General features: G+C 46.9%; 1 protein-coding gene across 7 annotated transcripts in view; it reads left to right on the forward strand.

Moving 5' to 3' along the window:
• The first annotated feature begins 373 nt into the window (after positions 1-373).
• The window catches only part of LOC147638087 (arginine-specific demethylase JMJ20-like), a 46890-nt gene continuing 20921 nt past the window's right edge, over positions 374-26342 (forward strand). For 2 of the 7 annotated variants that reach the window (XM_086797974.1, XM_086797980.1), the window contains exons 1-7: positions 374-693; positions 1109-1264; positions 9228-9384; positions 24941-25064; positions 25216-25366; positions 25582-25638; positions 25719-25830. In XM_086797974.1, coding sequence (XP_086654100.1) covers positions 454-693; positions 1109-1264; positions 9228-9384; positions 24941-25064; positions 25216-25366; positions 25582-25638; positions 25719-25830 — 997 coding nt within the window. In that variant the 5' untranslated portion in view covers positions 374-453. Of the gene's footprint in view, positions 694-1073; positions 1265-9227; positions 9385-24940; positions 25065-25215; positions 25367-25581; positions 25639-25718; positions 25831-26342 lie in introns of all 7 variants that reach the window. The other 5 variants (XM_086797975.1, XM_086797977.1, XM_086797979.1 and 2 more) reach the window with 5 other exon arrangements.

Consider the following 26342-nt stretch of genomic DNA (forward strand, 5'->3'; position numbering starts at 1 on the left):
GGGGTGGGGACAATAAGACCGCGACCTTTCTCCCTTGAGCCGCGAGTGCCCACCCCCTCACTTCACAAAGGGGTGAAGATAAAAAAGAGTGCATCTCTTCCTCCTCTCGCAAAAGGGCTATAGACAGACCATGTAAGTTGCCTTGGACAAAACAAAGATAAATATTATACAAGCACTTGTATCAGCGTGCTAGAAAAAAACCCAAGTTTAGTGTAGTTTGTACCTGCATATTTTGAAAAATACCTTCAAATTTAAAATTTGAAGGTACAAATACCTCTAGATTTTGAAAAGTTAAAGATTATAAATAATTTCACGATTTTTAGATAAAGGTTTTCCACTTTTTGAAAAATTACTATTTTTCGAGTATCCGTTCTTGTCCGGGCGGACACGAGAGTGTCCAGCATCTGCCTTTCCTGATGCGTGCACTGTGAATGGCGTCGCCAAGCTTGCAAGATGGTTGAAGGAAATCATCATCAGAGTGACCGCAAGTTGAGGGTCGTGGCGCAGGTACCGGTGATTGATGGGCTTCTCACTCCCTACCACGAGTTCAGGGACAAGTTCATGAGGCCCAACCTGCCGGTGCTCATCACGGGCCTCATGGAACACTGGCGAGCTTCCATGGAGTGGGCCACTGACAGCGGCGACCCCAACCTAGACTATCTGTCCACCCATTTCGGCAAGTCAAGAGTACAGGTATCCACATGAGCATGCCCATGCCCCAGCCATGTCTGTAGCCAGGTTAAGTTAACTTTGCCACCATCACCCCATGCATGTAGCCATGGTTAAGTTGATTAGCTTTGCCCTAGATCATTACACATGTATTCATGTTAAGTATCGCCATGCTTGACCTAACCCCATTTGAAATCTGTGTAGTTAACCTAAACCCAGACCAATATGCATGTAGCCATGTTTAAGTAGCTTCATGCTTGATCTAACACCATTATTAACATGCGTAGCCAAAGTCAAGTAGCCTTGCCATGCTTGACCTGACCTCATTGTAATATGCTTGTAGCCCTGGTTAAATTAAGTAGCTATGCCATGCTTGATCTAACCCCTTATTAATATGTATGTAGCCATAGTTGAGTAGGCTTGATCAGTGCTTGGGCAGGTTGCTGAGTGCTCCACCAGGGATTTCACAGATCAGAAAAGAGTGGACATGACCGTTACAGAGTTCACTGCTTACTGGAAAGGTCATAATGCAAATCTGCAGAAGATGGACAGCTCAGCCTCCTTGCTGTACCTGAAAGACTGGCATTTTGTCAAGGTTGTACCCGAGCTTCCATCATCCATGTCCATACTGAAGTTTTCAATTTTGCATACTTAAACTGATATACGTGGCATTTTTATGTCTGATTTATAAAGATCACTTTAATTAATAACACAAAAAACAAACTTGTGATGCATGAAACTATAATTAATTCAGATGATTTGCTTAAGCATTCCTATGTAACCTAGCTCATTGTCAACAACATTTGTATTTGAAGCACTAGCCTACAACTACACTAATCACATGTATATGTTTCCACAAGGTTGCCCAACATCCTCATCAAGTTTGATGTGAGCATGACATTGTGGAGGCTATGGAAAGAGGTCCCTACTTGATTTAGGGTGCTGAAACTTTGGGAGGATCTTTTTTTCCCCCTTGGGAAAGAGATTCTTCTATTAGTAACAAATAACCAGCCATTAAGGGCTAAATACAACTCCAAAAGGCTAGATACAAACTCACCTCCATGTATAGGGCGGGGATTAAAGAACCAAAAGGTGGAGAAAGATGTACTTCTCTGCTGCCTGGCCACTTTATGAGGAGAAGGCTATCTCATACAGGGGGAGAGGGGGGGGGTGGGGAAACCATTCAGGTGGTCTTTAATGCCAATTGGGATCACCACCTCTATGAGAAAAGGGCTAGGCCGCCAGATCCTCAAGAAGGCTTCCTTCTGCTTCTGCATGTGGTCAGAGCCACCCTGCAACTTTCCCCACTGACCGCGGAGGTTGTGAATGATGTCGAGCCAAATGCTCCTGATCTGCAGGCAGAGTGTGGTACCCTTGATGGCTTTGGTGCATCGAGCTCTCCATATGTGCTAGGCTGCAATGCTACTACAGATCTCCCATCTTTGGCACGAGCCCGGAGTCTAGTGATCAGGAGATGGGGCTAGTACTGTTGAAATGCGAAGGTGAGAGACCTGAAGGGCTAGCCCCCCACCTTCCTCCTCATAAGCCATGACTGTTAGAATGCATAGTGGAATGAAGACTACTATTGTAGAGAGCAAAACATAGATGAGAGAGGGAGAGAAGCTGTGTAGCTCTGCCCTATATACACAAGAAAATCCCGAAAATGATACAAAACAAGTGTGGGGAGGCAGGGCCAAATATATATGGCCCCAGGCTGCTGGTCGGGTCCCACTGTCTGCAAGCTTCAAGCCACCTGGGGCTCTGATACCATGTTAGAATGCACAACGGAAATGAAGACAAATGCTATAGAGAGCAAAACGCAGATGAGAGAGTGAGAGAGAAGCTATGTAACTCTGCGCTATATACACAAGAAAATCCCGAATATGATACAAAACAAGTGTGGGGGGCAAGGCCAAATATATATGGCCCTAGGCTGTTGGTCAGTCAGCCCAAAACAAGCCGACAGCAGTCCTCATTGCTCACGACCAGCAACAAGCTCAGTCGGCTAGAATCAAGTTGGGTAGCACCAGAGCAGTCGGCCAGCCGACAACCAAAAAACAGTCCTCCCACACCCAACAAAAATGGGAAAAAACTATGGAAAGTGAGGAAAAATGGGGGAACACCTAAAATGGGCGGACACACCCTCAACAGAGGCCCTCATGTAATGTACAGACTGGAGATGACTGCTAACAAATGACAATCTCAGCCTTGGTGGCCCAAGCGATAATGTCTCGAGAAATGATACGGGTCAAGGTCCTGTCTATCAAAAGATGCGGAGAATCCGTTGCCAAACCTGTTGAGCCTTCAGGCAATCCCAAAGACAATTTTGTTGAGACTCTTGAGGCCGCACCTCGGACAAGCTACTAGTCAACCGCCAATGGTCAACCACATTCCAAGTGCCAAGCTCTTGTGTCTGCTGCAAAAGAAAGAGGGTGATCTTTTGGGGCCAAAAATTGTCCCAGAGCCTCTTCCAAAAATTTGAGAGATCGCTGTGAGAGGCCGTGTGACTGCCAATGAATTGTTGCCACTGGGGTGCCCTCAACCTCGGGCATTTGAATCTTGCGGCCCAGCTGTGCGGTGTATGCGAAGAACGGGGTATCCAAAGTCTCCTCTTGATCAGCAGGATCACGCCAAGTCCACTCCCCTGAGTCCCACTAGAGGCGCGTGTGGGGCCGGCTCTCCCAAAGCCATAACCGCTAGAGTCTCTCCCTGGCCACCTTGGCCGGCGAGGGGTCTATGTGCCACTCATGTGCTCGAAATCCAATCACGCTCACCCACTGTAAGGTGTAGCCACTGAAATCATCTTGAGGGGGCTTTGATCTCTCTAATCTGCCATGGGGCAAATTTGTCCTCGAAAGCTGGGCTAAATCCATGGGCCCGCATCTTTGTGAAGATCCATTTGGTGCGCTACCGTCAGGCCCCCCCGAGACTTGCAGCACGGGCTGAAATTCGGGCCAAGAGGAAGTCCTTCCAAGGCTCACCACCTGGAATGAGTCCTCTAACAATCAAGCTACTTAGCAGGGCACGACTTTGAATCAACCAACCTCTAAGGGACTTGGCAGGTCCTATGCTCAACGCTCCCCATAATACATGAGGACGGGCCTCGACATATGGCCACTGGTGGGTAAACAAATCAGGGGCCGCTGAAGACGCACCTTCAAGGCTATTGGAGCTAACTGCCTAAGGGCCGGCCTGAGGTGATCCCATCTTGGAGTGGCTGCAAATATGTCCTCGAAAGCTGGGCTAAATCCACGGGCGCCATCTCAGTGAAGATCCATTTGGTGCTCTGCGATCAGGGGCCCTCGAGACTCGGAGTACGGGCTGAAATCCGGGCCAAGAGGAAGTCCTTCCAAGGCTCACCACCTAGAAGGAGTATGATAAAATGCACAACGGAAGATGGAAATGGAAACACAGGAGAGAGAGCGAGGGAGAGAGAGAGAGAGAGAGAGATGGAGAGGAAACACAGGTATACACCTGCTCTCAATATCACCAACCAAGAATACAAGTCCCGAGCAAGAGGGGAGAAGGCCTCATATGTGAGGGACTGTAGCAAACAATGCTAAGCAATGAAAATGAGTGAGGGTATGCCCGACTATGTATATGCCTATGTAGAGGCAGCCGACTAGCATCCCACAACTAGGATAAATGTCCAAGACTCCATAAAATGGGAAAAAATATGGGTAAATGGTGTGAGGGGTGACCAGCCTCTCTAGCTAACATGGTCAGCCCTAAAGGCTAAAATAGGACACCACACAAGAAGCCAACAGCAAGGGGATGATGATGTCTAACACCCCCTCTCAACACCGGCGGATGCTGAGTGAACTCCAAGAAGCTAGAGATGCCAAGATGAAAGACTGCAGATTCAGGTACCAGGAAAGCTCCACAAGCAATCTCCTCAGCAACTTAGCTACAAAAGCAACAAAACAAGCTGCCAGGTACACCGCTCCTCTGGAAGAAAACAACCATGAAGGCTGTGACGTGCTGCTCCAAATAATTGTTCCAAACCCAAGTGTAAGAACACTCTCCAAAGTCATATGTCATGTTTCCAGCTTGGGGAAGGTATGAAAAATCTCAAAACCAACCAAGATCAGATCTTGAAGATGATCAATCTTGGGAGAAGCAAGCTGCTCCTCATTGGAACCCTCTGAGTCCATTTGCTCAAACTCAGTAACAAGAGTTGCCAAATGCTGAAAAGAAGCATCCTCTGGAAAGGTCAGCATCGCAAGTGTAAAGACTCTGTATAAAAGATGGGGTCCATCTGCTCAAACTCTGTACCATGAGTTGCCCAATGCTGTACATAAGCACACTCCACTGAGGTGGGCATCGTTAGATGAAAGGACTCCACATCCCCCTCTGAAAAAAGATGTCGTCGGATTGGTACAAGCCCAACTTGATTCTAATCCAAATCCAAAAAACTCTGGAAGTACCACTGTGCCCCAGGCACGGTTAGCAACCACAGATCCAAAGTATCCCACCCCTAGGGAGAGCCGTCAATGCATCTACCAGCTCCTCTGTTGTGAAGGGAGTCAATAAGAAGGTCCCACTCCACCCTCCTCTCCTCGATGGATTTGATCTCCGTACGGGCGGCAGCAAGCTACCTCTCTATCCATGGGCTATTGGGGGAACTCTCCTGAAGACGTAGAGAAGCAAGACCCCTCCGCAGGCTCCTGTCCTACTCACGAAATCCCTCCAATTTGCTCTGTGTTGCCTCTTGCAAAATCCTACTGATCTCACCAAGGGCCACATCCAAGGTGCACGCGGCAGAACTTGAGATAAAATCCAATCTCGCCCATATTTGCTCTATCTTGCTGCAGATTTCGGAGTCTTGTAGTGCTCGCATGCTTGTCTTGCCTCCACGGGTCCTCTAAGGACAGAATAACCGGAGCATGATCAGAGAAAGTGGTGCCCGTCAAGATGCCAATCATGCCCCCGCGCGACTGCAAGCCCACTCATCCATATAGAATGTACCAAGTTGAGAGAGGTTGGGGCTGGTGCTCCTCCTATCAGACCACAAGAAGCACAGGCTCTCGAGACTGCGCCCAAACTTTGGTAGATGCCAATGGTCTTGTCCCCTGAGTGCCAAGATCAACTCCTTCCATGAAGAGTACTCTATGTGTGAGACTGTAGCCCTGCCTCCTCCGAGTCTGTCCTCTGTTGACTCAATCGTGTTAGTCTCCACCCATGTACCAAAAGTTAGCCTGAGGAAGGGCATGACGGATTGTACTCCAGAAGAACTTGTTGCGGCATTTGGGGCATAAACATTGAGGAAGCCCCCACAGTCCTCTCCAACCCTAATGGTAACCCAATGTGCTCGCCCAGAGACTATGACAGCTGAGCTTGCCACTGCTGGCACGAGCTGCTTGTTGGACAGAAATACAAGCTCCTCCTTGCAGGAGACCAAAAAGTGTGGCTCCTACCTAGTAAAATCTTCCCTCACCGGATGGTTACGCCCCTCGGAAAGATGGTGCTGCTAGAGGAAAAGAATGTCGATGGGTCTCCCAACTGTAGCATTGTGAAGCTCTCCTCCTCTGAGCACGCCTCGCCTCTCAAAGCACTGAGGCCCCCCTAAACCCTGAATGTTCCATGAGGCTTTCCGCATATCAATCTCTTGTGGGAGGCAAAACTATCGGAACTACCCACCACTCAAAAAGTCTTGGGCATGGGTTTCGATGGGGAGTAATCACAATCGGTGTTGGAGCGCCAAGTGGGCGCAGATCCTGTCCTCCATGTGTTGCCACTCTATCCAAGCGCGAGAGTAGGCATACTCTGAACTCCATCGATTAGAATGAAGGTATCTGTAAGAGGGGGGGAGGGGTACTGCAACTGAGATATGAAGGAACACAAAGAGCAGCACCTCCAGGCTTGAGGGCAACACCTCCCCGTTCTGATCTCTATGGCTTGAGCCTCCCAGCTCCATCTGAGCCAGGGGCCAGAGATGGGTGAGCATGTCGGTGATGCACAAATCATGAGGATGGTGTGAGAGCTCTACTGCCTGCCCCTGGATGGCGGCAACCACCGACTCCGAATCCCACTCCGTCCCTAGGGCTGCACTCAAGGAAAAGGAGAAGATCATCGCGCCACTCTGTGGCATAGATGGCTTGGAATGATGAAACACCACACAGATCGGAATGGGAGCCACTATCTCCTCAAAAATATCAGCTCCTTCCTCCGGAAGACATTGGAAGAAACTGTAATCCACAGGCAGCCCCAAGATCCTGGGGGCCCACCTGCCTCAAAAATATCAGCTCCTTCCACCGGAAGACATTGGAAGAAACTGTAATCAACAGGCAGCCCCAAGATCCTAGGGGCCCACCTGCGGACTCTGGCGGGAGAGCCTTCACCGGGGAAGTGGGGATGTCCATCTCTACCGGCTCCGAGAATTGATGAATCAAAAGCAGATGGGGCTCACCGATTGCCTCCGCTTCGGGTCGAGCGGCGCTGCCGGATGGTGGCGGGAGTGCTCAAGAGAGGCGGAGGGAGGGGGGAGCGAGGCCTTAGAGGAAGAGGACGGGGCACGGGGGACTGTTACGGGAAGAGTCGGAGGCAAGGATGGAGGATGAGGAGGGGGGGTGAGGGTGGGGAGGCAGAGAAGAGAGATAGGAGTGGCTGGTAGTGATCCATCAAAGAGAGAGAATGTAGGGAAGGGCTTGCCGGAGCTTTGGTGGGGCTAGCTGGCCTCACTGGATTCTGAGAACTGGAGGAGGAGTCTCGGCGGGGTAAAGGTCACCAAACCGAAGGGGCTGGAGGTGGGACCCTCGCAGTGACTGGAGGGGACCCATCACCGACGGGTGGGTGCTGTGATAAATGCTTGAAACGGTTCTTTGATAGAACCAAATCCTCCCGAACTCTGCTAGCCTGGCGCGTGCGGCGGCGACGCTTAGCTTTGGTAGTCAGCTGGCAGCCTTGGCGCGGGCCAACAGTCTGCCACTCTCTGACAGTAGAGTTGTCCGCGGTCGGGTCGTGGTGCTCAGATACCTGAGAGCCTGCCTCTCTCTCTATGGTGATGATATGAGCTGGGACCCGCGGGGGGGGTTGGGGGTGGTCTCCTTGACCGGTGGCGAGGGGAAGCTCTAGCGAGGTGTCCCATCTGCCTACAAATGAAGCATTGGCCGGGAAGGCTTGAGTACTCCACTCTTTGTAGGATGGGGTCTCCCCGAAGGCTAGGAAGGGATATGACGTGAGGCACTGTCTCCGGCGAGGCAATTCTGATGCGAAGGGATGGAATCCCAGCCACTTGTGCGAGGGAAGAAGTGGTAGTGGGGCGGGGATTCCATCACTCTCCCAATGGCTCGACCAATCACTGAGGGAAGAGGAAGGTATTCCTTCCTAAGGCCTGGGAAGCAGACTACCATGGGAAAGCCTGAAACGCTAGCCAGTGGGTCGTATGCGGGATCGAAGCCGTGCTGCGACCTCGCAAAGAAGGCTTGGGCCATACGCAATGCGATGGGGCTCTGCTGCATGACTTGATCTAACGCCACTGGCGAGTCAAACTCAACCTGGTAGTAGCCGCGCCCCAAAGGATGAATGTCTGTGATTTTTGCAAGTACACCAAGGAGGCTAGCCTGAAGAAGATCTCTGAGTTGTCTGTGCGTAGGGTGGCTACCGACAATCTTGCATACGAGAGTGGAGGCCTCTAAAGATGCAACTGTTGTGCTAGGAGCTGGAGGTCCGCTATCAGAGAAAGACAGGCAAGAGACAGCGGCCTGGCTCGCTCGGGGATGATGGAGCGGCTGCCATGGAGTCCTATGGAACAGAGGGAGATGGAACCAAGAGGGAACCGGTCCAACCTGCCCACGGCGCGTGCGTAGAGCGGGGGTGAGAGGCGTAGAAGGGGGGCGCAGAGGGCCCCTGGGGGTGGGGGGGGGGTGCGGGTGGCAGCAGAGGACTGGGGGGGCGCAGAAGACCAGGGGCTGTGAAGGGCTCATGCGAGGGGGCTGCAGTGCAGAAAGTGAAGGGGGGGGAGGCGGGGGAGAGGGAGGGGGCTGGTGATGGCGGGTTGGCGGCAACAGTGTTCGAGGGAGCTGCTTGCAGCTCTCACTCGATTCGACTATTAAAATGTCCTGGACATACTTTGGGAGGATCTTACCTCCCTTATGCACGGCGAATAAAATGCTGGTGTATGTCCCTTCTTTCTGTTCTTGCATTAGGCAGTTGCAGAAGTTGGTTTGCAACCGCTTTGGTCAGGGAAGGATGGCAAATTGTAATGTCTAGGGCAAAATAGAATGGGAAGCTTGGTGGATAGTGGATCCCAAGATGCAGAGTAGGGCAGTGTAGACCCATACTTTCAACGCTCATACTTTAGATATGGAAGGAGAAGGATGGAATCTAGACTTTTTTTGTTCTTTCCAGATACTGCCACTGTATTAACAAAGATCATAATCGCATTGTGTGAGTATATACATGAATGTGGGCACACAGTGAAATTAAGCAAGCTGAATGCCATTACACTCAAAGCATGAATACAAGTGATTCAGACATCCTCAAAAGGAACATTTTGTAATTAAGTATGTGCCCAACCATTTGTATGATACTGAGTAATTTCTGAAACTGCCTTGCAGGACTATCCTGATTATTGTCCATATACCACGCCAATGTTGTTCATGGATGATTGGTTGAACTTCTATTTGGAGCATCACCAACTACATTTATCTGAAGGTGGAGTTGAGAGGGATGCATGTTTCTCGGACTACCGCTTTGTATATATGGGACCTAAAGGTACAAGTATGAAAACAAAAGTTTGTGCTACATTCTTAACTGAAAATGTAGTTGAAATAGGCACTTATCTCTCTTTGTTTGCTCAAACCCTAGCATGCCATGCTAGTAGAGCCCACTATCTGAGAGAGTGGCTAGAGCTTGACCAAGATTTAATGCAAGCTTTGTCCTTTGGGTTTGTTATCCTGATTATGAGCAGTGCACTCACTTAATGTGAGCCCAGTTGTCTTTTGGGGACATCTCCGCTCAATCAGCTTTTTTTAAGAACAAGTGCATTCCTGAATAGTGGAAATTATGGTTAGAAGCAAGACTATCGAGTCACAATGGTTCTTTCAGTCTACTGGTACAAGTCTCTCACCAAGTTAAAGATTTCTCTACATGAATATCTGGGAGACAAGAATCAAGACCGAGCTATCCATGTACATGCATGGCTCATGAGAAACACTTTCATGAAGAAGAGATGAAAGAATACTTTTCATCAACACTCAAGAGAAAGCAGAAAATTGGTACTTTGAGTAACTAGGTGGTGACTCCAAATTACTTTGTATGCTCCAGTAAATGTAGAGGAAAGTTTGTTTTCACTCTACAGGTGCTCATCACTCAGGGATTTTAAGGTAAACCATTCAACCAGCCTTGAACACCCATCTGATTTGCATAGAACTTAAGTCTTAGCTATATCTTGATCCTAAGAGAAGGCTCTCTATATGAAATTGCAGCATCTCATGTATGTTTTTATTTTTATTTTTTCCCGGGGAAAAAGATCCTTCTATTAGTTAAAGAAAAAACAGCCACAAAGGGCTAGATACAACCATGAAGGGCTAAATACAAACTCGCCTCATTTAAGGGTGGGAATCACATGATCATTAGGGGAAGAGATACTTTTCCTCCGGCTGGCCGCTTTGTGAGGAGAAGGGTATCTCATTCAGGGGGGTCTCGTTGCATCTAGCACGCCAAATGTGCGGGAGGCTCGTGCCTGGAACTGTCTTACCTATGGGACTGTCACTCCATAGGAAGACCAGATTTTATATTTTACGTCGTGCCATTTATGTGCCGACAGATATTTTGTACTTGTTCCATGAACGGGAGATATGTCCATGATACTATTTGCACATGCACACATGTTTTGCATGTTTGAAACTGTTTTTGCATGACTTGTATTTTTGTGTTTGCCTACTTGACGTGTTACTTACTGAGCGGGGACGCTTGCCAATGAGTCGTGAAGTCTGCTCTGTCTTCTGACGAGTTTTGGTGCATGTGAACAAGTGGTAAGTATATTGCACATGTTGGTCTAATATTTCATATTTTAACCCTTTAATATTTCATATTTTAACCCTTTGTTTTATAAGGTCATTTGTTCACACACTTAAAAGTGGGCACCCCCTTTGGGCACCCACTTAGGGGCCAAGGTGGGGAGCCCCACTTAAGTGTGTGTGTGGGGGTGGGTGCATGGTCACCTACCCACACCCCATAGAACTGGCCGCCCACATGCAATCGTGGGGGGGCCAGCCAAATCACTATGGTATTTCTCCACTTCAACCTTACAAATTAAAGCCACCACGTCCATCGTGGACCATCAGCAATCGTTTTTCACCCTTCGTGGAGAATCGAGCGTTCATCTCTTCGCTCCTTCAGGCTGCGCATGTACACGAGCAAACTGCTTCTTCTGCACTTCTGTACCCGGCTGCTGATAGGCTGCGCTCCCTTCTCCAATAGGCGACTGCCTCTCATACAGGTGGCTGCGCCTGTTTTACCTGCAGGCTGCTCTGCCTATTCAACAGGCGGTTGCCCCCACCTGAAGCAGCCAGGTGATTCTTATCTCCAGCAAGCACTGCGCGTGTCTTCCTGCAGGCTGCCCACTACACAGTAGCCGCAGGTGGCTGTGCACAGCAGCCAGCCGGCTGTTTCCCCATCTTCAGACGGCTCTTTTTCACCATCTCCCAGGCGGCTGTGCTTCAACCTACGCTTCTGTTCCCAAACAGCTAGCAGCTGCGCCTGTCCATTGCAAGCGATTGGGCGCCTCTTTCACCACTTCTCTACGGGCTGTGTGAGGCTGCCCCTTCTCCACTGCAGCCAGGCGGTTCTATAAGCTGCTGTCCATCATCAGCAGGCTACGCTCCAGTAGACAACTGTCCACGGTTTGGTAGCTGTGTTCCTACGGTGGCTACACCCTCTACATAGGAAGCTCCTTCTCAACCTCCTCGACAGGCTACTGTGTGTCGGTGTCTCACTCAAGTAAATGCACACAGATACCTCGGGTATCGGTTTTCCATCTGCAAGCTACAAGTAAGTGAATTTTCAGATTTGAATAAAGTACTTTGTGATATCTGATAAGGGATTCCCGACTCTCTTTACGGCCAACACCTGTTCGGTGCCGGGTAGTCCAAGCTATTGGAGAACCTCGGTCCAAAGGTGTTGAGATCGGGAGAGCCAGGCGTTAGTACGGGATTGCCTGTTTGTGCGTGGTCCTGGAACACCAGTTGAGCGCTCTCCGCGGAGTCCAGTGAAGGCACATGACCGTAGAGATTGGACCACGCTAGTGGTCGTTCTGCTTCGAGCATCTACTTCGAACCTATTTGGCAAGAAATGAGCTTGCTTGCTAAACCTGTCCACAATGGTCCAAATAGCATCATTCCCATGCTGGGATCTAGGCAAGTCCATGATAAAATCCATAGTAATACTTTCCCAAGGTTGCGAGGGAATAGGCAATGGTTGAAGTAAACCTGGAGGTTTTTGCCTGTCAAATTTCACCTTTTGGCAAGTAATACGAGCACATACATAAGCCTCAATGTCTTTACGCATGCTTGGCCAAAAGAAATATCTCTGAATCATGCGTGTAGTAGGCATGATACCTCTATGACCAGCATATGGTGGAGCGTGACATTCGTCCATAACCTTTGGACGCAAATCCTTCACTACACATAGGCAATTATCCTTCATAAGATAACCCTCGTTGATAACATAAGAGGCATGTGAACGACCAGCCATCAAATCAGTCCATATATAGCAAAAATCAGCATCCAAATGCTACAAATCTCGCATAGCAAATAGGTCTCCATGAGAGGCCACTGAGACTGCATCTACATAAGGTCTCTTGGATATTGCATCGGCCACCACATTTTCTTTCCTGGAGTATGCACAATCTGAAAATGAAACATGGAAAGAAAATTTGCCATTCTCATCTGCTCCTCTGAAAGCTTTGTTTGAGATAAAAGTATCTCAAGCTTTGATGATCTGTCTTGACTACAAATTCAGCCCCAAGAAGATAATGTTTCCATATCTTTAAGGCGTGAATTACAGCCAAGAGCTCTTTCTCATAGATATCCATATGAAGCTCAGCATCATGCAAACGACGGCTCTCATATGCAACTGCATGCCCTTCTTGATTTAGGACAGCTCCGATACAATCACCACAAGCATCACTTTCAACTACGAATGACTTGTGCAAGTTAGGAACAATCAATACGGATCCACCATGTGACTTTCATGCCCTCCATGAGCACTAACATACATATACCTGTCAGGTTTTGTGCCTTGTGGAGAAGATGCATGATGAGAGGTTACTGTCACCTCTTCCTTTTGCATAAAAGACTTCAGCCTTTGAGATGCGGGATCTTCATGCTTTACACGAGGTGGATTTCTGAATTTCAGCTCTCCGTCATCCCCCTCTTTGATGTCACCTTTCACAACTTAATACCACAATTTGAAATGGACAACTTAATTACAACTTGAAATTGAAATGACCAGCACTGGGGCCGGAACGGGCCGACCCCCCCCTCAATATATGATATATTTATTGGGAGTATTTAACAAATACAATGCTCCATGGGTTCCAAGAACCAGATGATGTCCATGTACATATGGATCCGTCAAGAAAACCATTAGAGCTGATCATATGGTAAAGCTTTTTCTTGCTAATATTTTTAAGCATCATGGTATGCCTAAATCCATTGTTGGGGATAGAGATCCCAGGACTACGAGCCTCTTTTGGAGGGCTTTATTTGATAATATGGGTACTAAACTTCAGTTTTCATCAGCTTATCATCCCCAAACAGAGGGCCAAAGTGAAGCTGCAAATTCAGCCGTGTTGGATTTGTTGAAGTGTTATGTGGCAGATCAAAAGACTGCATGGGAGAAGTATCTTCCACTTGTTGAATTTGCCTGCAATAATACAATCCATGCTTCCACGGGAAAGGCTCCGTTTGAGATTATCTATGGTAGAGTGGTATTGCCACCCATCCTTCGTACAAAGGATGAGATTTTTGTAGCTGATGAATATGTTCGTGACTTGGATGTATCCTTTGGTCAGGTGCGGACAACCATTGCAAGATCTCAAGATAAGCATAAAATGGTTGCTGACAAGCATAGAAGGGACATGGAAGTCAAAGAAGGTGATTGGGTTTTGCTGAAATTTGAGAAGGCTAGGCTTCGGAAGAGGCCAGGACGAGAAGGATCATATCCTAAGCTTTCTCCTCGCTATTATAGACCCTTCAAGGTGATTCAAAAGATCAATGAAGTGTCATGCAGGCTTGCTTTACCTAGTCATTGGAAAATTCACAATGCTTTTCATGTGAGTCTATTTCGGAAATATGTGGGGCCAGATCCTGAAGAGCCTGTCACAGAAGATCCGCCAGAGATTGAAGAGCTTGAGGAGATCCTCCAGCCAGAACAGATTGTTTTTCACAAGGAGCGAAAGCTACCTGCAGGAAAGCTTTCCAGGAGATACCTTGTGAAGTTTAAGAATTATTTGCCTATTGATGCCAAGTGGGTAAATGAGGACTATTTTGTTGATTACCCACAGTTGTTGCAGGCATATCTTGAGGCTTTTCAGTTGAGGACAACTCTTTAGAAGCCCGAGGGGATGTCACCAATTGGCCGACCATTTGGTCCATCTCCAGTTTTTGTGTCTCGCTCACTTGAGGCTAGGCCGGTGTCTCATGTGAAGAGGTCAGTATTTTGCTCACATGGACGGGAGCCAGACTGGTGCCACCCGTGTGTTAGCAGGATGGTGTCGTATGGACGGGAGCCAGACTGGTGCCACCGGCGTATGACCTGGACTGTGTTCGACCCATGGGATTGTCACGCCATGGAAGAGCCAGTATTCGTGCCGTGTCTTACCTATGGGACTGTCACTCCATAGGGAGGCTCGTGCCTGGAACTGTGTCTTACCTATGGGATTGTCACTCCATAGGAAGACCAGGTTTTATATTTTACGTCGTGCCATTTATGTGCCGACAGATATTTTGTACTTGTTCCATGAACGGGAGATATGTCCATGATACTATTTGCACATGCACACATGTTTTGCATGTTTGAAACTATTTTCACATGACTTGTATTTTTGTGTTTGCTTGCTTGATGTGTTACTTATTGAGCGGGGACGCTGCCAGTGAGTCGTGAAGTCTGCTCTGTCTTCTGACGAGTTTTGGTGCATGTGAAAGGTGGTAAGTATATTGCACATGTTGGTCTAATATTTCATATTTTAACCCTTTAATATTTCATATTTTAACCCTTTGTTTTATAAGGTCATTTGTTCACACTCACTTAAAAGTGGGCACCCACTTAGGGGCCAAGGTGGGGAGCCCCACTTAAGTGTGTGTGTGGGGATGGGTGCATGCCACATGGTCACCTACCCACACCCCATAGAACTGGCCGCCCACATGCAATCGTGGGGGGGCCAGCCAAATCACTATGGTATTACTCCACTTCAACCTTACAAATTAAAGCCACCACGTCCATCGTGGACCATCAGCAATTGTTTTTCACCCTTCTTGGAGAATCGAGCGTTCATCTCTTCGCTCCTTCAGGCTGCGCATGTACACGAGCAAACTGCTTCTTCTGCACTTCTGTACCCGGCTGCTGACAGGCTGCGCTCCCTTCTCCAATAGGCGACTGCCTCTCATACAGGTGGCTGCACCTGTTTTACCTGCAGGCTGCTCTGCCTATTCAACAGGCGGCTGCCCCCACCTTAAGCAGCCAGGCAATTCTTATCTCCAGCAAGCACTGCGCGTGTCTTCCTGCAGGCTGCCCACTACACAGTAGGGGCAGGTGGCTGTGCACAGCAGCCGGCCGGCTGTTTCCCCATCTTCAGACGGCTCTTTTTCACCATCTCCCAAGCGGCTGTGCTTCAACCTACGCTTCTGTTCCCAAACAGCTGGCAGCTGCGCCTGTCCATTGCAAGCGATTGGGTGCCTCTTTCACCACTTCTCTACAGGCTGTGTGAGGCTGCCCCTTCTCCACTGCAGCCAGGCGGTTCTATAAGCTGCTGTCCATCATCAGCAGGCTACGCTCCAGTAGACGACTGTCCACGGTTTGGTAGCTGTGTTCCTACGGTGGCTACACCCTCTACACAGGAAGCTCCTTCTCAACCTCCTCGACAGGCTGCTGTGTGTCGGTGTCTCACTCAAGTAAATGCACACAAATACCTCGGGTATCGGTTTTCCATATGCAAGCTACAAGTAAGTGAATTTTCAGATTTGAATAAAGTACTTTGTGATAAATCTGATAAGGGATTCCCGACTCCCTTTACGGCCAACACCCGTTCGGTGCCGGGTAGTCCAAGCTATTGGAGAACCTCGGTCCAAAGGTGCTGAGATAGCCAGGCGTTAGTACGGGAGCGCCTTTTTGTGCGTGGTCCTGGAACACCAGTTGAGCGCTCTCCGCGGAGTCCAGTGAAGGCACAGGACCGTAGAGATTGGACCACGCTAGTGGTCGTTCTGCTTCGAGCATCTACTTCGAACCTATTTATTTGGTACTGTATTCATATGTACATGGACATCATCTGGTTCTTGGAACCCATGGAGCATTGTATTTGTTGAATACTCCCAATAAATATATCATATATTGAGGGGGGGGGGTCGGCCCGTTCCGGCCTCAGTGCTGGTGTCCTCCATTTCATTTCATTTCAATTTCAAGTTGTGATTAAGTTGTCCATTTCAAATTGTGGTATTAAGTTGTGCTATTACGCGTGTGGGTGTCCAACGTAGTCTTTCCCACTTGACGGGATGGGTTTCACCTTCCTTCGGAGCGAAGGTGAAAGTGTGATGAGGAACTTTCACTAGGCATGAATACACATGCTCCAACTTTGGTATGAACTTGGCTTGTTCTAGTTGCAGTCTTAGAGGCTCATGTAACTTGGCTCAGAGGCTAGTGAGCTTGGCCTCAATAGGCTCAGAGGCTCAACACTGGTATGGCTTGGAGGCTTAGCATATATGGCTCAGAGGTTCACATAGCTTGTCCTCAACAGGTCCATGTCCTACATTGGTTTCAATCACAATATCAACACACCCAACCCCCCCCCCCTCCCGCTTTAAACAGGGGTAAACCGGAATAAAGGAGCATTACAAACATATAAGAGAAAAACACACACACAAATTATTTTTCAGATTTTGGGGGACATCCCGAGCAGAGAACCCTTGATGCACACACATAAAAATTTAACACAAAAAATTTCGAGGTAGATTCCCCCCTCGATGCCGGTGATGTTGCCCTTTTTGTGGCATCGTTTCCATGGTACTGCGGTTTGGGGCCGTGCAAAGATAATGTCCCAAAAGCCGATGTAGAAGACAATGAAGAATATGTCGTGGGAGCCCATAATGAAGCATAATAATAAAAATGCATGAAGCCCATGTGAACCTTTAAATCTAAAGACTTTTTTACACTCATTTTTAAACCACTAAGATTAATAACCTTCAGGGTTTATTTGGCTTTAGTTTAAAAAAAAAACCTGATCTTTCTTTCTCTCTCCCTAGTTTGATACTCTCTCTCATGCACGGAGGTATTGGTCCTCTCTCTCTCTCTTCGCTATTGCTCGTTGCTAACGGGAGCTACTTCACAAGTGCATGCTATTGTGGATGCGCCGCTTGCTCTCTGCTCTCTCACCCACTCTATCTGTTCCCGTCAAAGATGTAAATATCGCCTTCCTTTATCAATCTCTACTTTGTTGTTGTGGTGGACCTCTTCACACTTTGCTTTTGCTTAGAGAGGTTGCCCCTGTTCTGATCTAGGCCATTCAAGGCTTGCCGCTTTACTATTGCAGGAGATTGGTTTATCGAGTTGGTTTCTTTCTTTGCTTGCTAGTCTTGGAGCTACTTATGATGTGGTGCTACTTTATGTGCACCCACAATGAGAGGCTTGTTGCTACTCAGGCCGCTTTACTTTCTACGCTTGTTACTTGGTACGGGTGGTTTTGGCTCATGCTCTTAATTAAGTAGAGAAAGCGAATTCTAGCACTAACTAATCTCACTAATTTTATCCTAAACACTTGCTAATGAGCCTAGCCTAGGAGGCGCTGATACCACGGGATCCAAGGAGGAGCAAATCTATAAGTCATGATTAATTAAGAACTAATGAGCAATAATTAACTCAATATAAAGAACTTATAATCTCACACAGTAAGAACATATTTTAACAATAATGTGATGGTCAATACATAGGACTAGAGGTCCATCTATCTCATAGACCAACATTGAATGCACACTTATCTTACCCACCCATAGGAGTGGGTTCACACACATAAACACACTTACTCACATGTAAAGTGTTTCACACCTAAACACATACACAGTGCTGGACACACAGAGTGGACATAGGAGATGGGCACGCACACATACGAAGCTCTGAATACCCAACATGATGTTGAAAAGGTCTTGCAAGACAATGAGCTCTATATCAATGCAAAGAAGAGCGAGTTTGGAGTCGTGAAAATCCACTATTTGGGATATGTCATCAGCACAGACGAGATTAGCCTTGACCCGGAAAAAGTAAGGGCAGTTCTCAAATGGGACGTTTCCAAGAATGCTCAGGAGATCCACGCTTTTGTAGGTGTCTGTCAAGCATACAGTTCCCACATGGACAAATTTTTCAACCTTACAGCACCTCTTACAGACTTGCTCAAGGCCATGAAGATGCATCATCAGAAGGTTTCCGTTATGGGCAAAGCACTCGAGGCATCCCATGCAATGAAGAAAGTTGCCTCCGAGTCTTCGTTTCTCAAGTTGGCTTTATGGGATGATCCTTTTGAGGTGATTACAGATTCTAGTAATTTAATCATAGGAGCTGTCCTCGAGTAGGAAGGGTGCCGAATAGCTTATTATAGCTGAAAATTGAATGACGCAGAGAAGAACTAATCAGTATATGACAGAGTTACTGGGGGTGATGACGGCTCTTAAGCATCGAAAAACTTTCCTTTATGGGAGGGAATTGTCATGCGCACACACGTGGACATGGCTGATCCAAAGTTAATCCCTAATTAGGCAATAGATAAACAATAGGATTTGGGCAGTAGCAGCCTCTAACAGGCACCGAAAGGCAGCTTTGTGGACCAAGATCAGGTTGGCGAGTCCATTGGAGATGGTGTGGTTGCCAAGGGCCTATAAAAAGGCATGACATTGTTCATTGTTGTTTATCTCTCTCCCATATGGAGTCAGATCATGGATGGGACCCTTTTTTTTTTTCTGGAAACAAGATCCTCCTATTAGTTAACAAAAAACACCCTCAAAAGGCTAGATACAAACTCACCTCCATGTGCAGAGCGAGGATCAAAGAACAAATAGGGAAGGAAGGATGCACTTTTCCTCCGGGTGGCCGCCCTATGAGGAGAAGGCTATCTCAGGGGTGGGGGAGGAAATAACCACACGGGTGGTCTGTAGTGCCAAGTGGGCTCACCACCTCTATTTGTGAGAAAAGGACTAGGTCGCCAGAGCCTCAGAAAGGCTTCCCGATGTTTTTGCATACGGTTAGAACCACCCTGGTCCCTGAAGCTCTCCCCACTGGTCGTGGAGGGTATGAATGATGTCGAGCCAGATGCTCTTGATGGACTTCGCAAGCGGAGTGTGGGTGCCTTCGATGACTTTGCTGCATCGAGCTCTCTAGATGTGCCATGCGGCAATGCTGCTACACATTTCCCATCTTTGGCACTTGGCCTCAGTGGCCCAAGCGACAGTGCTCCATGTAATAGTACGGGAAGAGGCCTTGTCCATAGTGAAGATGCGGAGAATCCGTCCTTCGGGCAATCCCAAAGACAATGTCATTGAGACTCCTGAGGATGGCCACATCTCGGACATGCTGCTGGTCTACCGCCAATGGCCAACCACGTGCCAACCGCTAAACTCCTATGTGCCAGCAACCACAAAAAGAGGGTGATCTTCCGAGGTCAAAAATTGTCCCAGAGCCAAAGCACAGTGAGAGGCCTTGAGGCTGCCAGTGTCGTGCAGTTGTCGGAGTGCCCTCGACCTCAGGCATCTGGATCCGACGGCCAAGCCGTGTGGTGTATGCGAAAAATGGGGTACTCGGAATCCCCTCCCTATCTGTAGGATCACACCCCAAGTCCACTCCCCTGACAGTCATCCAAGGTCAAAGGTTGGAATCCCATCATCAAGTTTAGCAGGAGGGGATTTCATGGGACATGGCTGATCCAAAGCTAATCCCTGATTAGGCAACATATAAACAATAGGATTTGGGCAGTAGCAGCCTCTAACAGCACCAAAAGGAAGCTTTGTGGATAGGATCAGGTCGGGCAGGCATTGCAAGAGGTTTACCTCTAAGGTCAGCAGTTTTAATGTGTTTTTGTGTCCACTAGAGCTGGCCGACAGTAGTGGGCTAGATGGCCTAGTTGCCAAGGGCCTATAAAAAGGCACGACATTGTTCATTGTTATTCATCTCTCTCCCACATGGAGTCAAGTCATGGATTCCTAGGACCCTTGAGGTGTAGATTAGGCTTTATGTCTCCTTTTGGAGAGTTAAAGGCCACATAATTTGTACTATCTTTGTGTACTATATAATATATTGAAAACACATCCATCTCTCTTTTCTCTCTTTGTTTGTGTTGATTATTCTTGCATGAAGAGTTCCTATGCAGTACTTAGGGCTAAAAGAAGACTCTGAGATCTTCTGCATGTTACTGGAATTCACAATTAAGATGGATCTTCGAACACTTAAATAGGTGCAAACCATGCCTAGTGCCCAATGGAGTGAAAGACAAGCCAGGCAGAGTCGGATTTTCCAGCAGTTTGGAGGTGTGATTCAATACATCCCTAGCAAAAATAACTCCGTTGCCAATACTCGCAAAGGCACCGATTAGAGACTGTAAGAGTCCACTATGCTCGAAATACAAGGAAAGGATTTAGACAGTAGGCACAATATGAGGATTCTTTGGAATTTAGGACTTAGTATAGATTAGTCCTTGAGTTTGAACCGGGTCACTATACCATCCAGGATGGTTGGTTGTTCTACAAGAACCAGCTATGCATACTAAGGGAGAAACGACAAGCAATTCTTCATGATGTCCATGACTCTCTTGTTGGAGGTCATTGTGGTATCAAATATTACATTGGAGAAGTTAGTGTTCATTTTATTCGCCAAAAATGAGAAGGGATGTCTATCAGCATGTCCAATCATGTTAGATTTGCCAAAGGTTACGGTGTCTCATACGAAGTAGGCTGGGTTGCTACAACCTTTGCTAGTTCCAGAAGGGCCTTTCTAAGATATTAGCATGGATTTGGTAGGACCCCTTCCAACAACATTTGGATCCAGGAACACACAATGCATGACAATTGTTGACCGATTCAGTAAGTTTTGCATGCTCATTTTGTGCAAGCAAACGGCCTCAGTAGAAGATATCACTCGCTTGTTTCTTCACCTTTGGTACCCTGTATGTGGTTTGCCAAGGACAATTACATCTCATAGGGATTCCAAGTTTATTTCACTTTTTTGGAGAGCATTAACATTATTCGACAACTTTGGGACCAAGTTGCAGTTGTCCAATGCATTCCATCCATAGACAGATGGCCAGACAGAAATATATAATGTTCTCAAGTCGTATTGCCATGATCAGTGGTCAAAGTGGTAGCATTATCTTCCTTTGGTATAGGCAACCTAAACGATACTCATCTAGTATTGGTGAGACTCCTTATGAGGTAGCCTTTGGCCGTCGTTTCTCGTCACTTCTTACGAGGATGGTGTCACCTTCCTTGGAGGCCAACAAGACCAGAGAAACATTTTCAGAAATCATGGAGTCAATAAAGAAGCGCCTCATCAAAGCTCAAGAAGCATGCACTAGGCAAGCCAACAATCTAGAAGAGATGGCAACTACAAAGAAGGGGATTGGGTGTAATAGTATCTCATGATCATCAAGTAGAGATTGAAGCGAGTGGACAAGCATTGTCCCAAGCTCTCACTTCGAAGCTTTGGCCCTTTTCTGAACATCGAAAAGATCAGTGATGTCTTCTTGAAGCTCAAGCACTAGAATGTTGGACTATGCACAACTTCTTCCATGTTTCTTGGTTGAAGCCCTATGTTGGACCAGCTAGGTGATCTTAGATGAGCAACATCATGAGATGGTTGACAAAGCGGATGTGATCAAACCCAAGCAGATTCTCCTCCACAAATGGAAGCATGGTTCCGGTCGCAAACAAAGACAATTCTACACGAAGTTCAAGGACCGAGGCACTTATGAAGCCATATGGCTAGATGAAGAGTTCTTCTAGGAGTACCCATAGATATTGTAGGACTACTTGGAAGCCATGAACCTGCGACCAAGCTAAGTAGGAGGGAATGTCACATGCACCTTGCCTTGTGGTGCTATGTGATACATTGGTCCAACATTCATTAATATCCTTTTTAGGAATATTTGTCGTATGCTGTGGCCTTATTGTGAACCCCAGTCCGGGACATGTCGGGCACAAGCTACGTAGGTCAATCTCTTAGCCTTAGGTGTCAGGGTCAATCCCTTAGCCCACTTGGAGAACAAGCATATAAGTCAATGTAACATTATACATCATTAATATCCTTTTTAGGAATATTTGTTGTATGCTGTGGCCTTATTGTGAACCCCAGTCCGGGACATGTCGGGCACAAGCTACGTAGGTCAATCTCTTAGCCTTAGGTGTCAGGGTCAATCCCTTAGCCCACTTGGAGAACAAGCATATAAGTCAATTTAACATTATACATCATTAATATCCTTTTTAGGAATATTTGTCATATGCTGTGGCCTTATTGTGAACCCCAATCCGGGACATGTCGGGCACAAGCTACGTAGGTCAATCTCTTAGCCTTAGGTGTCAGGGTCAATCCCTTAGCCCACTTGGAGAACAAGCATATAAGTCACCTGAGGATAGGGCATATAAGTCAGTCCATTGGAATGCATTAAACCAAGCATATAAAGGTATGTAGAGGTATAGCAGTGTGGGCCAGCCCATGGGACATGCAAGGCATGACTCAGCCTTGTGTAGGCTGCCAAGTATCAGAGGCAAGCCCTAAACACCCAATCGGCCAGCATAAACATCATTTAAACAACAGTCGGCCAGCAACAATAGAAGCACTCAGCAGGTGTGAAATAATGTGCAGCATTAAATGCCTATTTTTCATGAGTCGTGGGACTTTTCTACAGGCTGACAGCAGCAGATGATAACTGACCAGCAGCATGTGGTACTATATAAGCAGCCCATAGGTCCCTTGCATAAATCATCTCATTTCATAGAAGTTCAACCAACAAACAGTGAGTATGTATGCCTAAAGTCTCCGGGTTTTTTAAGAGCATACAATCAGCCTTCAAGCACCCCGTGCTTCATCCCTAGGCAGCATAGAAGATCCTCTCATCTTCAGCCAGCATGCGTGTAGATCCTCAGCAGTTCTGGACTTGCATAAGTGGCTTCATAGAGTCTTCCACAGTGCTATTGGGTGAGCATATGGTTCAGCCTGTGGTCGGTCTTCCTCGTCCTTACGTTTTGGCAGTCCACAGCCATCATTCACATCATTGTACAATGTTCTCCAAAGTAATACAAGCAAATCAGAAACTCACAGGTTTAAAGATGGCTTTGTTGTGTGTTACAACGGTCAACCTATTGCATGCTACAATTATGGTTAGGGTTTGTAAAGAATCGGTCTAGCATAGGCCCAAGCATGTGCTATGCTCCTGAAATGCACATTGGAAAGCAAGACCACCCTTCATTACTATTAGAGTAGCACTAATGAAAGCATAATTCTTTAAATTACTGTAAAGCACAAAACTGAAAATATACATAGAGCAAGAAGTGAGAATAGAAAATGTCAATGGACTCCTTGGACTATTTCAGCAGCGGCCAAGCTCCAGTGTTACCTTGGCATGCCTGTCACAAGCATCAGCTGTCATATGCATGTCCCATGTCAATTGGTGCACTGTCGAGGGAAGTCTAGGAAAGGGAGGCCATTGTGAGATCTATTTGATGAAAGGGACAAGGCTGTTGAATGTATAAGCAGGTATGGATGCACTAGGTAGAGTAGGTGCACACCTATGATGGGAAGTTTTCAGTGCCCAGAGGCAAAGGCCTGTGAGAATGCCAGGCTGGGAGTAGACGAAGCAGCATTGAAGGGGTAAAATTCAGTATGGACTATGACGGGCAATCTAGTGCCTTTTCAGAGCACATTTGCAGCCCAAAAGCAGCCCTAGACCAGACCTGGGTGCATATAAATATACATGCGTAGCCAAATCGTCATATTCATGTGCTTTCCTTAGTGTTGAACTTCACATAGCGTTTCTCTGTAGGCAAAGTGCTAGCTAGGAGTGTACAGTAGGTCTCAGGGCTGTGAATTGATGTCTTCATTCTCAACTACATCTTGTACTTGAATTTTGATTGTATTACTTCTCTCTTGTACATAGTATAGAGCAGTAGTTTAGGACTCGTGTGTGCTGTATGTGTGATTCTGCTGCAATCTTCTTTCTACCTATGGAAAACCCTAGCACATAGGCGCAATGGTTCTATAGACTGGGTGTGTGAACAGGGAAAAGTGGAGGTTTTCCCAAGCCAATCAGACTTTTTTCTTTTGGGGGGGGGGGGATCCCTATAAAGGGATCATATTTTTCCTTCTTTTTCATTCAGCCCCCATTCTAGCCTTCAGCCCGCTACAAGATCCCTTTAAACGGCTTGTTGAAAAGCATTTGGCAGCGGTTTCCAGCCCAGAACCAGCCCCATAACTCAGCGAAAAGTGGAAGATCTTCAGGGTCTTCATCAAAAGTACTTGCAGATATGGAGGAGAACAACAGCGAAGACTGTTTTGTTTATTAAGGCTTGGAGTACAGTGAAGTACCTATTACAGCTTTTCAGCCAGACCTCATCCACATGTTGTGCTGCCAATGGGAGCATTTTCAGGGCCAGTCCTCCGCATAGGAGCACCAGGCACCATCCCTTGCAATGGGAGCCTGGGCCCTGAGTGAGCTCGGCCTTGCTGGATATAATTTTCAGTTTACCATTTATTTCTTGCAAATTCAAAGTATTGTAGTCACATCAACCACACCATATTTTATCTAGATTCTAGATGTTGCAGAGGGGTGCCTCCACTACTCCTGTTTCAACATAGGCAGGAAGTGATGCCACATGCATCTCTGCTTCCCGTAGATTTATGTTGACTTACTAGGCTAGGGCTAGAGAGGATGAGATCAAGTGATACTGTTACCCTTATAAAGGGAGGAAAGATGGTTATAGAGAGAACCGTGAGCATGGGGTAGTTTGCATGGATTGCATTTCTAATTCGTAATTTAAAAAACTGCACATCATTTTACATTTGTTGATCCAATGTGTTGTTCAAGTTGCAGGAACATGGACGCCTCTGCATGCAGATGTATTTAGGTCATATAGCTGGTCGGGTAATGTATGTGGGAGGAAACTTTGGCATCTTCTGCCTTCTTCAGAAACTCACCTTATCTACGACAGGTAGGAGGCCCAGATTTTCTAGCATTTGTGAAAGCTTTGATTGTGTTTACCAGCTCATGATCTATACTGCAGGTTTCTAAACCTTTCAAATGGTTTAGTTGTATTTTTCAAGAAATAATTCCGTCATAGTTATTCTGATGTGCTACTGCAGATACATGAGAAGCACAGTATACAATATTTATGGAGATATATCAGTCAAAGAATTCCCAAATTTCCACCTGGCAGGCTGGGTAGAATGCACACAAGAAAGAGGACAGATCCTTTTTGTTCCAAGTGGATGGTATCATCAAGTGACAAACCTTGTAAGATTGAGTTCCCTCTTTTGTTTTAAGTTCTTTACAGACCTAACCCCCTGCGGTGAAAAGGGAGAGATCTCACCTGCCCGTTGGGGGATCTTCCCTGTCCACACCCTACCAGGCCTATGGGCAGGGGAGATGTTCGTAAACACTCTTAGTGTTATAGGTCTTCTTGAATTTGAGACGTTTAGTGACAATAATTTTTAAAAAATATTTGACAGGAGGATGCAATTTCTATCAACCACAATTGGTTCAATGGATACAACCTTGATTGGGTGGTTTGTGGCTGCTCCTGTGCGCTTCTTATTGCTGTGATTTTTGCTTTTTGTGAGGTAGCTTTGTATGTTGCTTTGTGCAGTGGAAATTGCTTTTAGCTGACTATAAAGAAACAAAGGCATCGATTGAGGATATAAGATCGATTGCAAACAACTTTGAAGAACTTTGCCAGAGGAATTTGGCAGCAAACTCAGGTTGTTTTGCATGCTTCTCCCCACGTAATGCTTTGCCACACTTGCATGCTTGCCCACACCAAATGCTTTGTCACGCTTCTTTTTTCCCCTTGTAGGCAATTGCCAGTGGTGTTGCAGCTTTCCATTCTTAGTTTCAAATGATGTTGTAGGCCTCAAGGCACACTGTTTATGAACTGCCCTTGCTTTTACAGCAAACATTTCCTGTGGTGCATGCAGAATAACCTTAGCAATTATGTGCTTGTGTGCGTGCACATGTGGTCTGAGAGAGACGATCCCATCTTTCATGGGTTTAAAAACAGAATCTCTCATGTATCTATCAAAGAGATCTCGAATCTGTAGCTGATGTGTGCAGAACGATGCCTCCTTGGTCTTGGTCCCTTCTGGTGCTAGTTTGGTTCTGACATGACAGTCTGGAGAGTGTCCATTTCACGTGTCCTGTGCAGTGTGCTGACCGATATCTGGGAAGAAAGAGACTAGTATTGTCTGTGTGGTGCTCACCACTTGGCCAGTGT

This window comes from Cibotium barometz, chromosome 5 (assembly GCF_041138505.1).
Source record: "Cibotium barometz isolate CiBa-2024 chromosome 5, ASM4113850v1, whole genome shotgun sequence".
In the NCBI taxonomy this organism is placed as follows: Eukaryota; Viridiplantae; Streptophyta; class Polypodiopsida; order Cyatheales; family Cibotiaceae; genus Cibotium; species Cibotium barometz.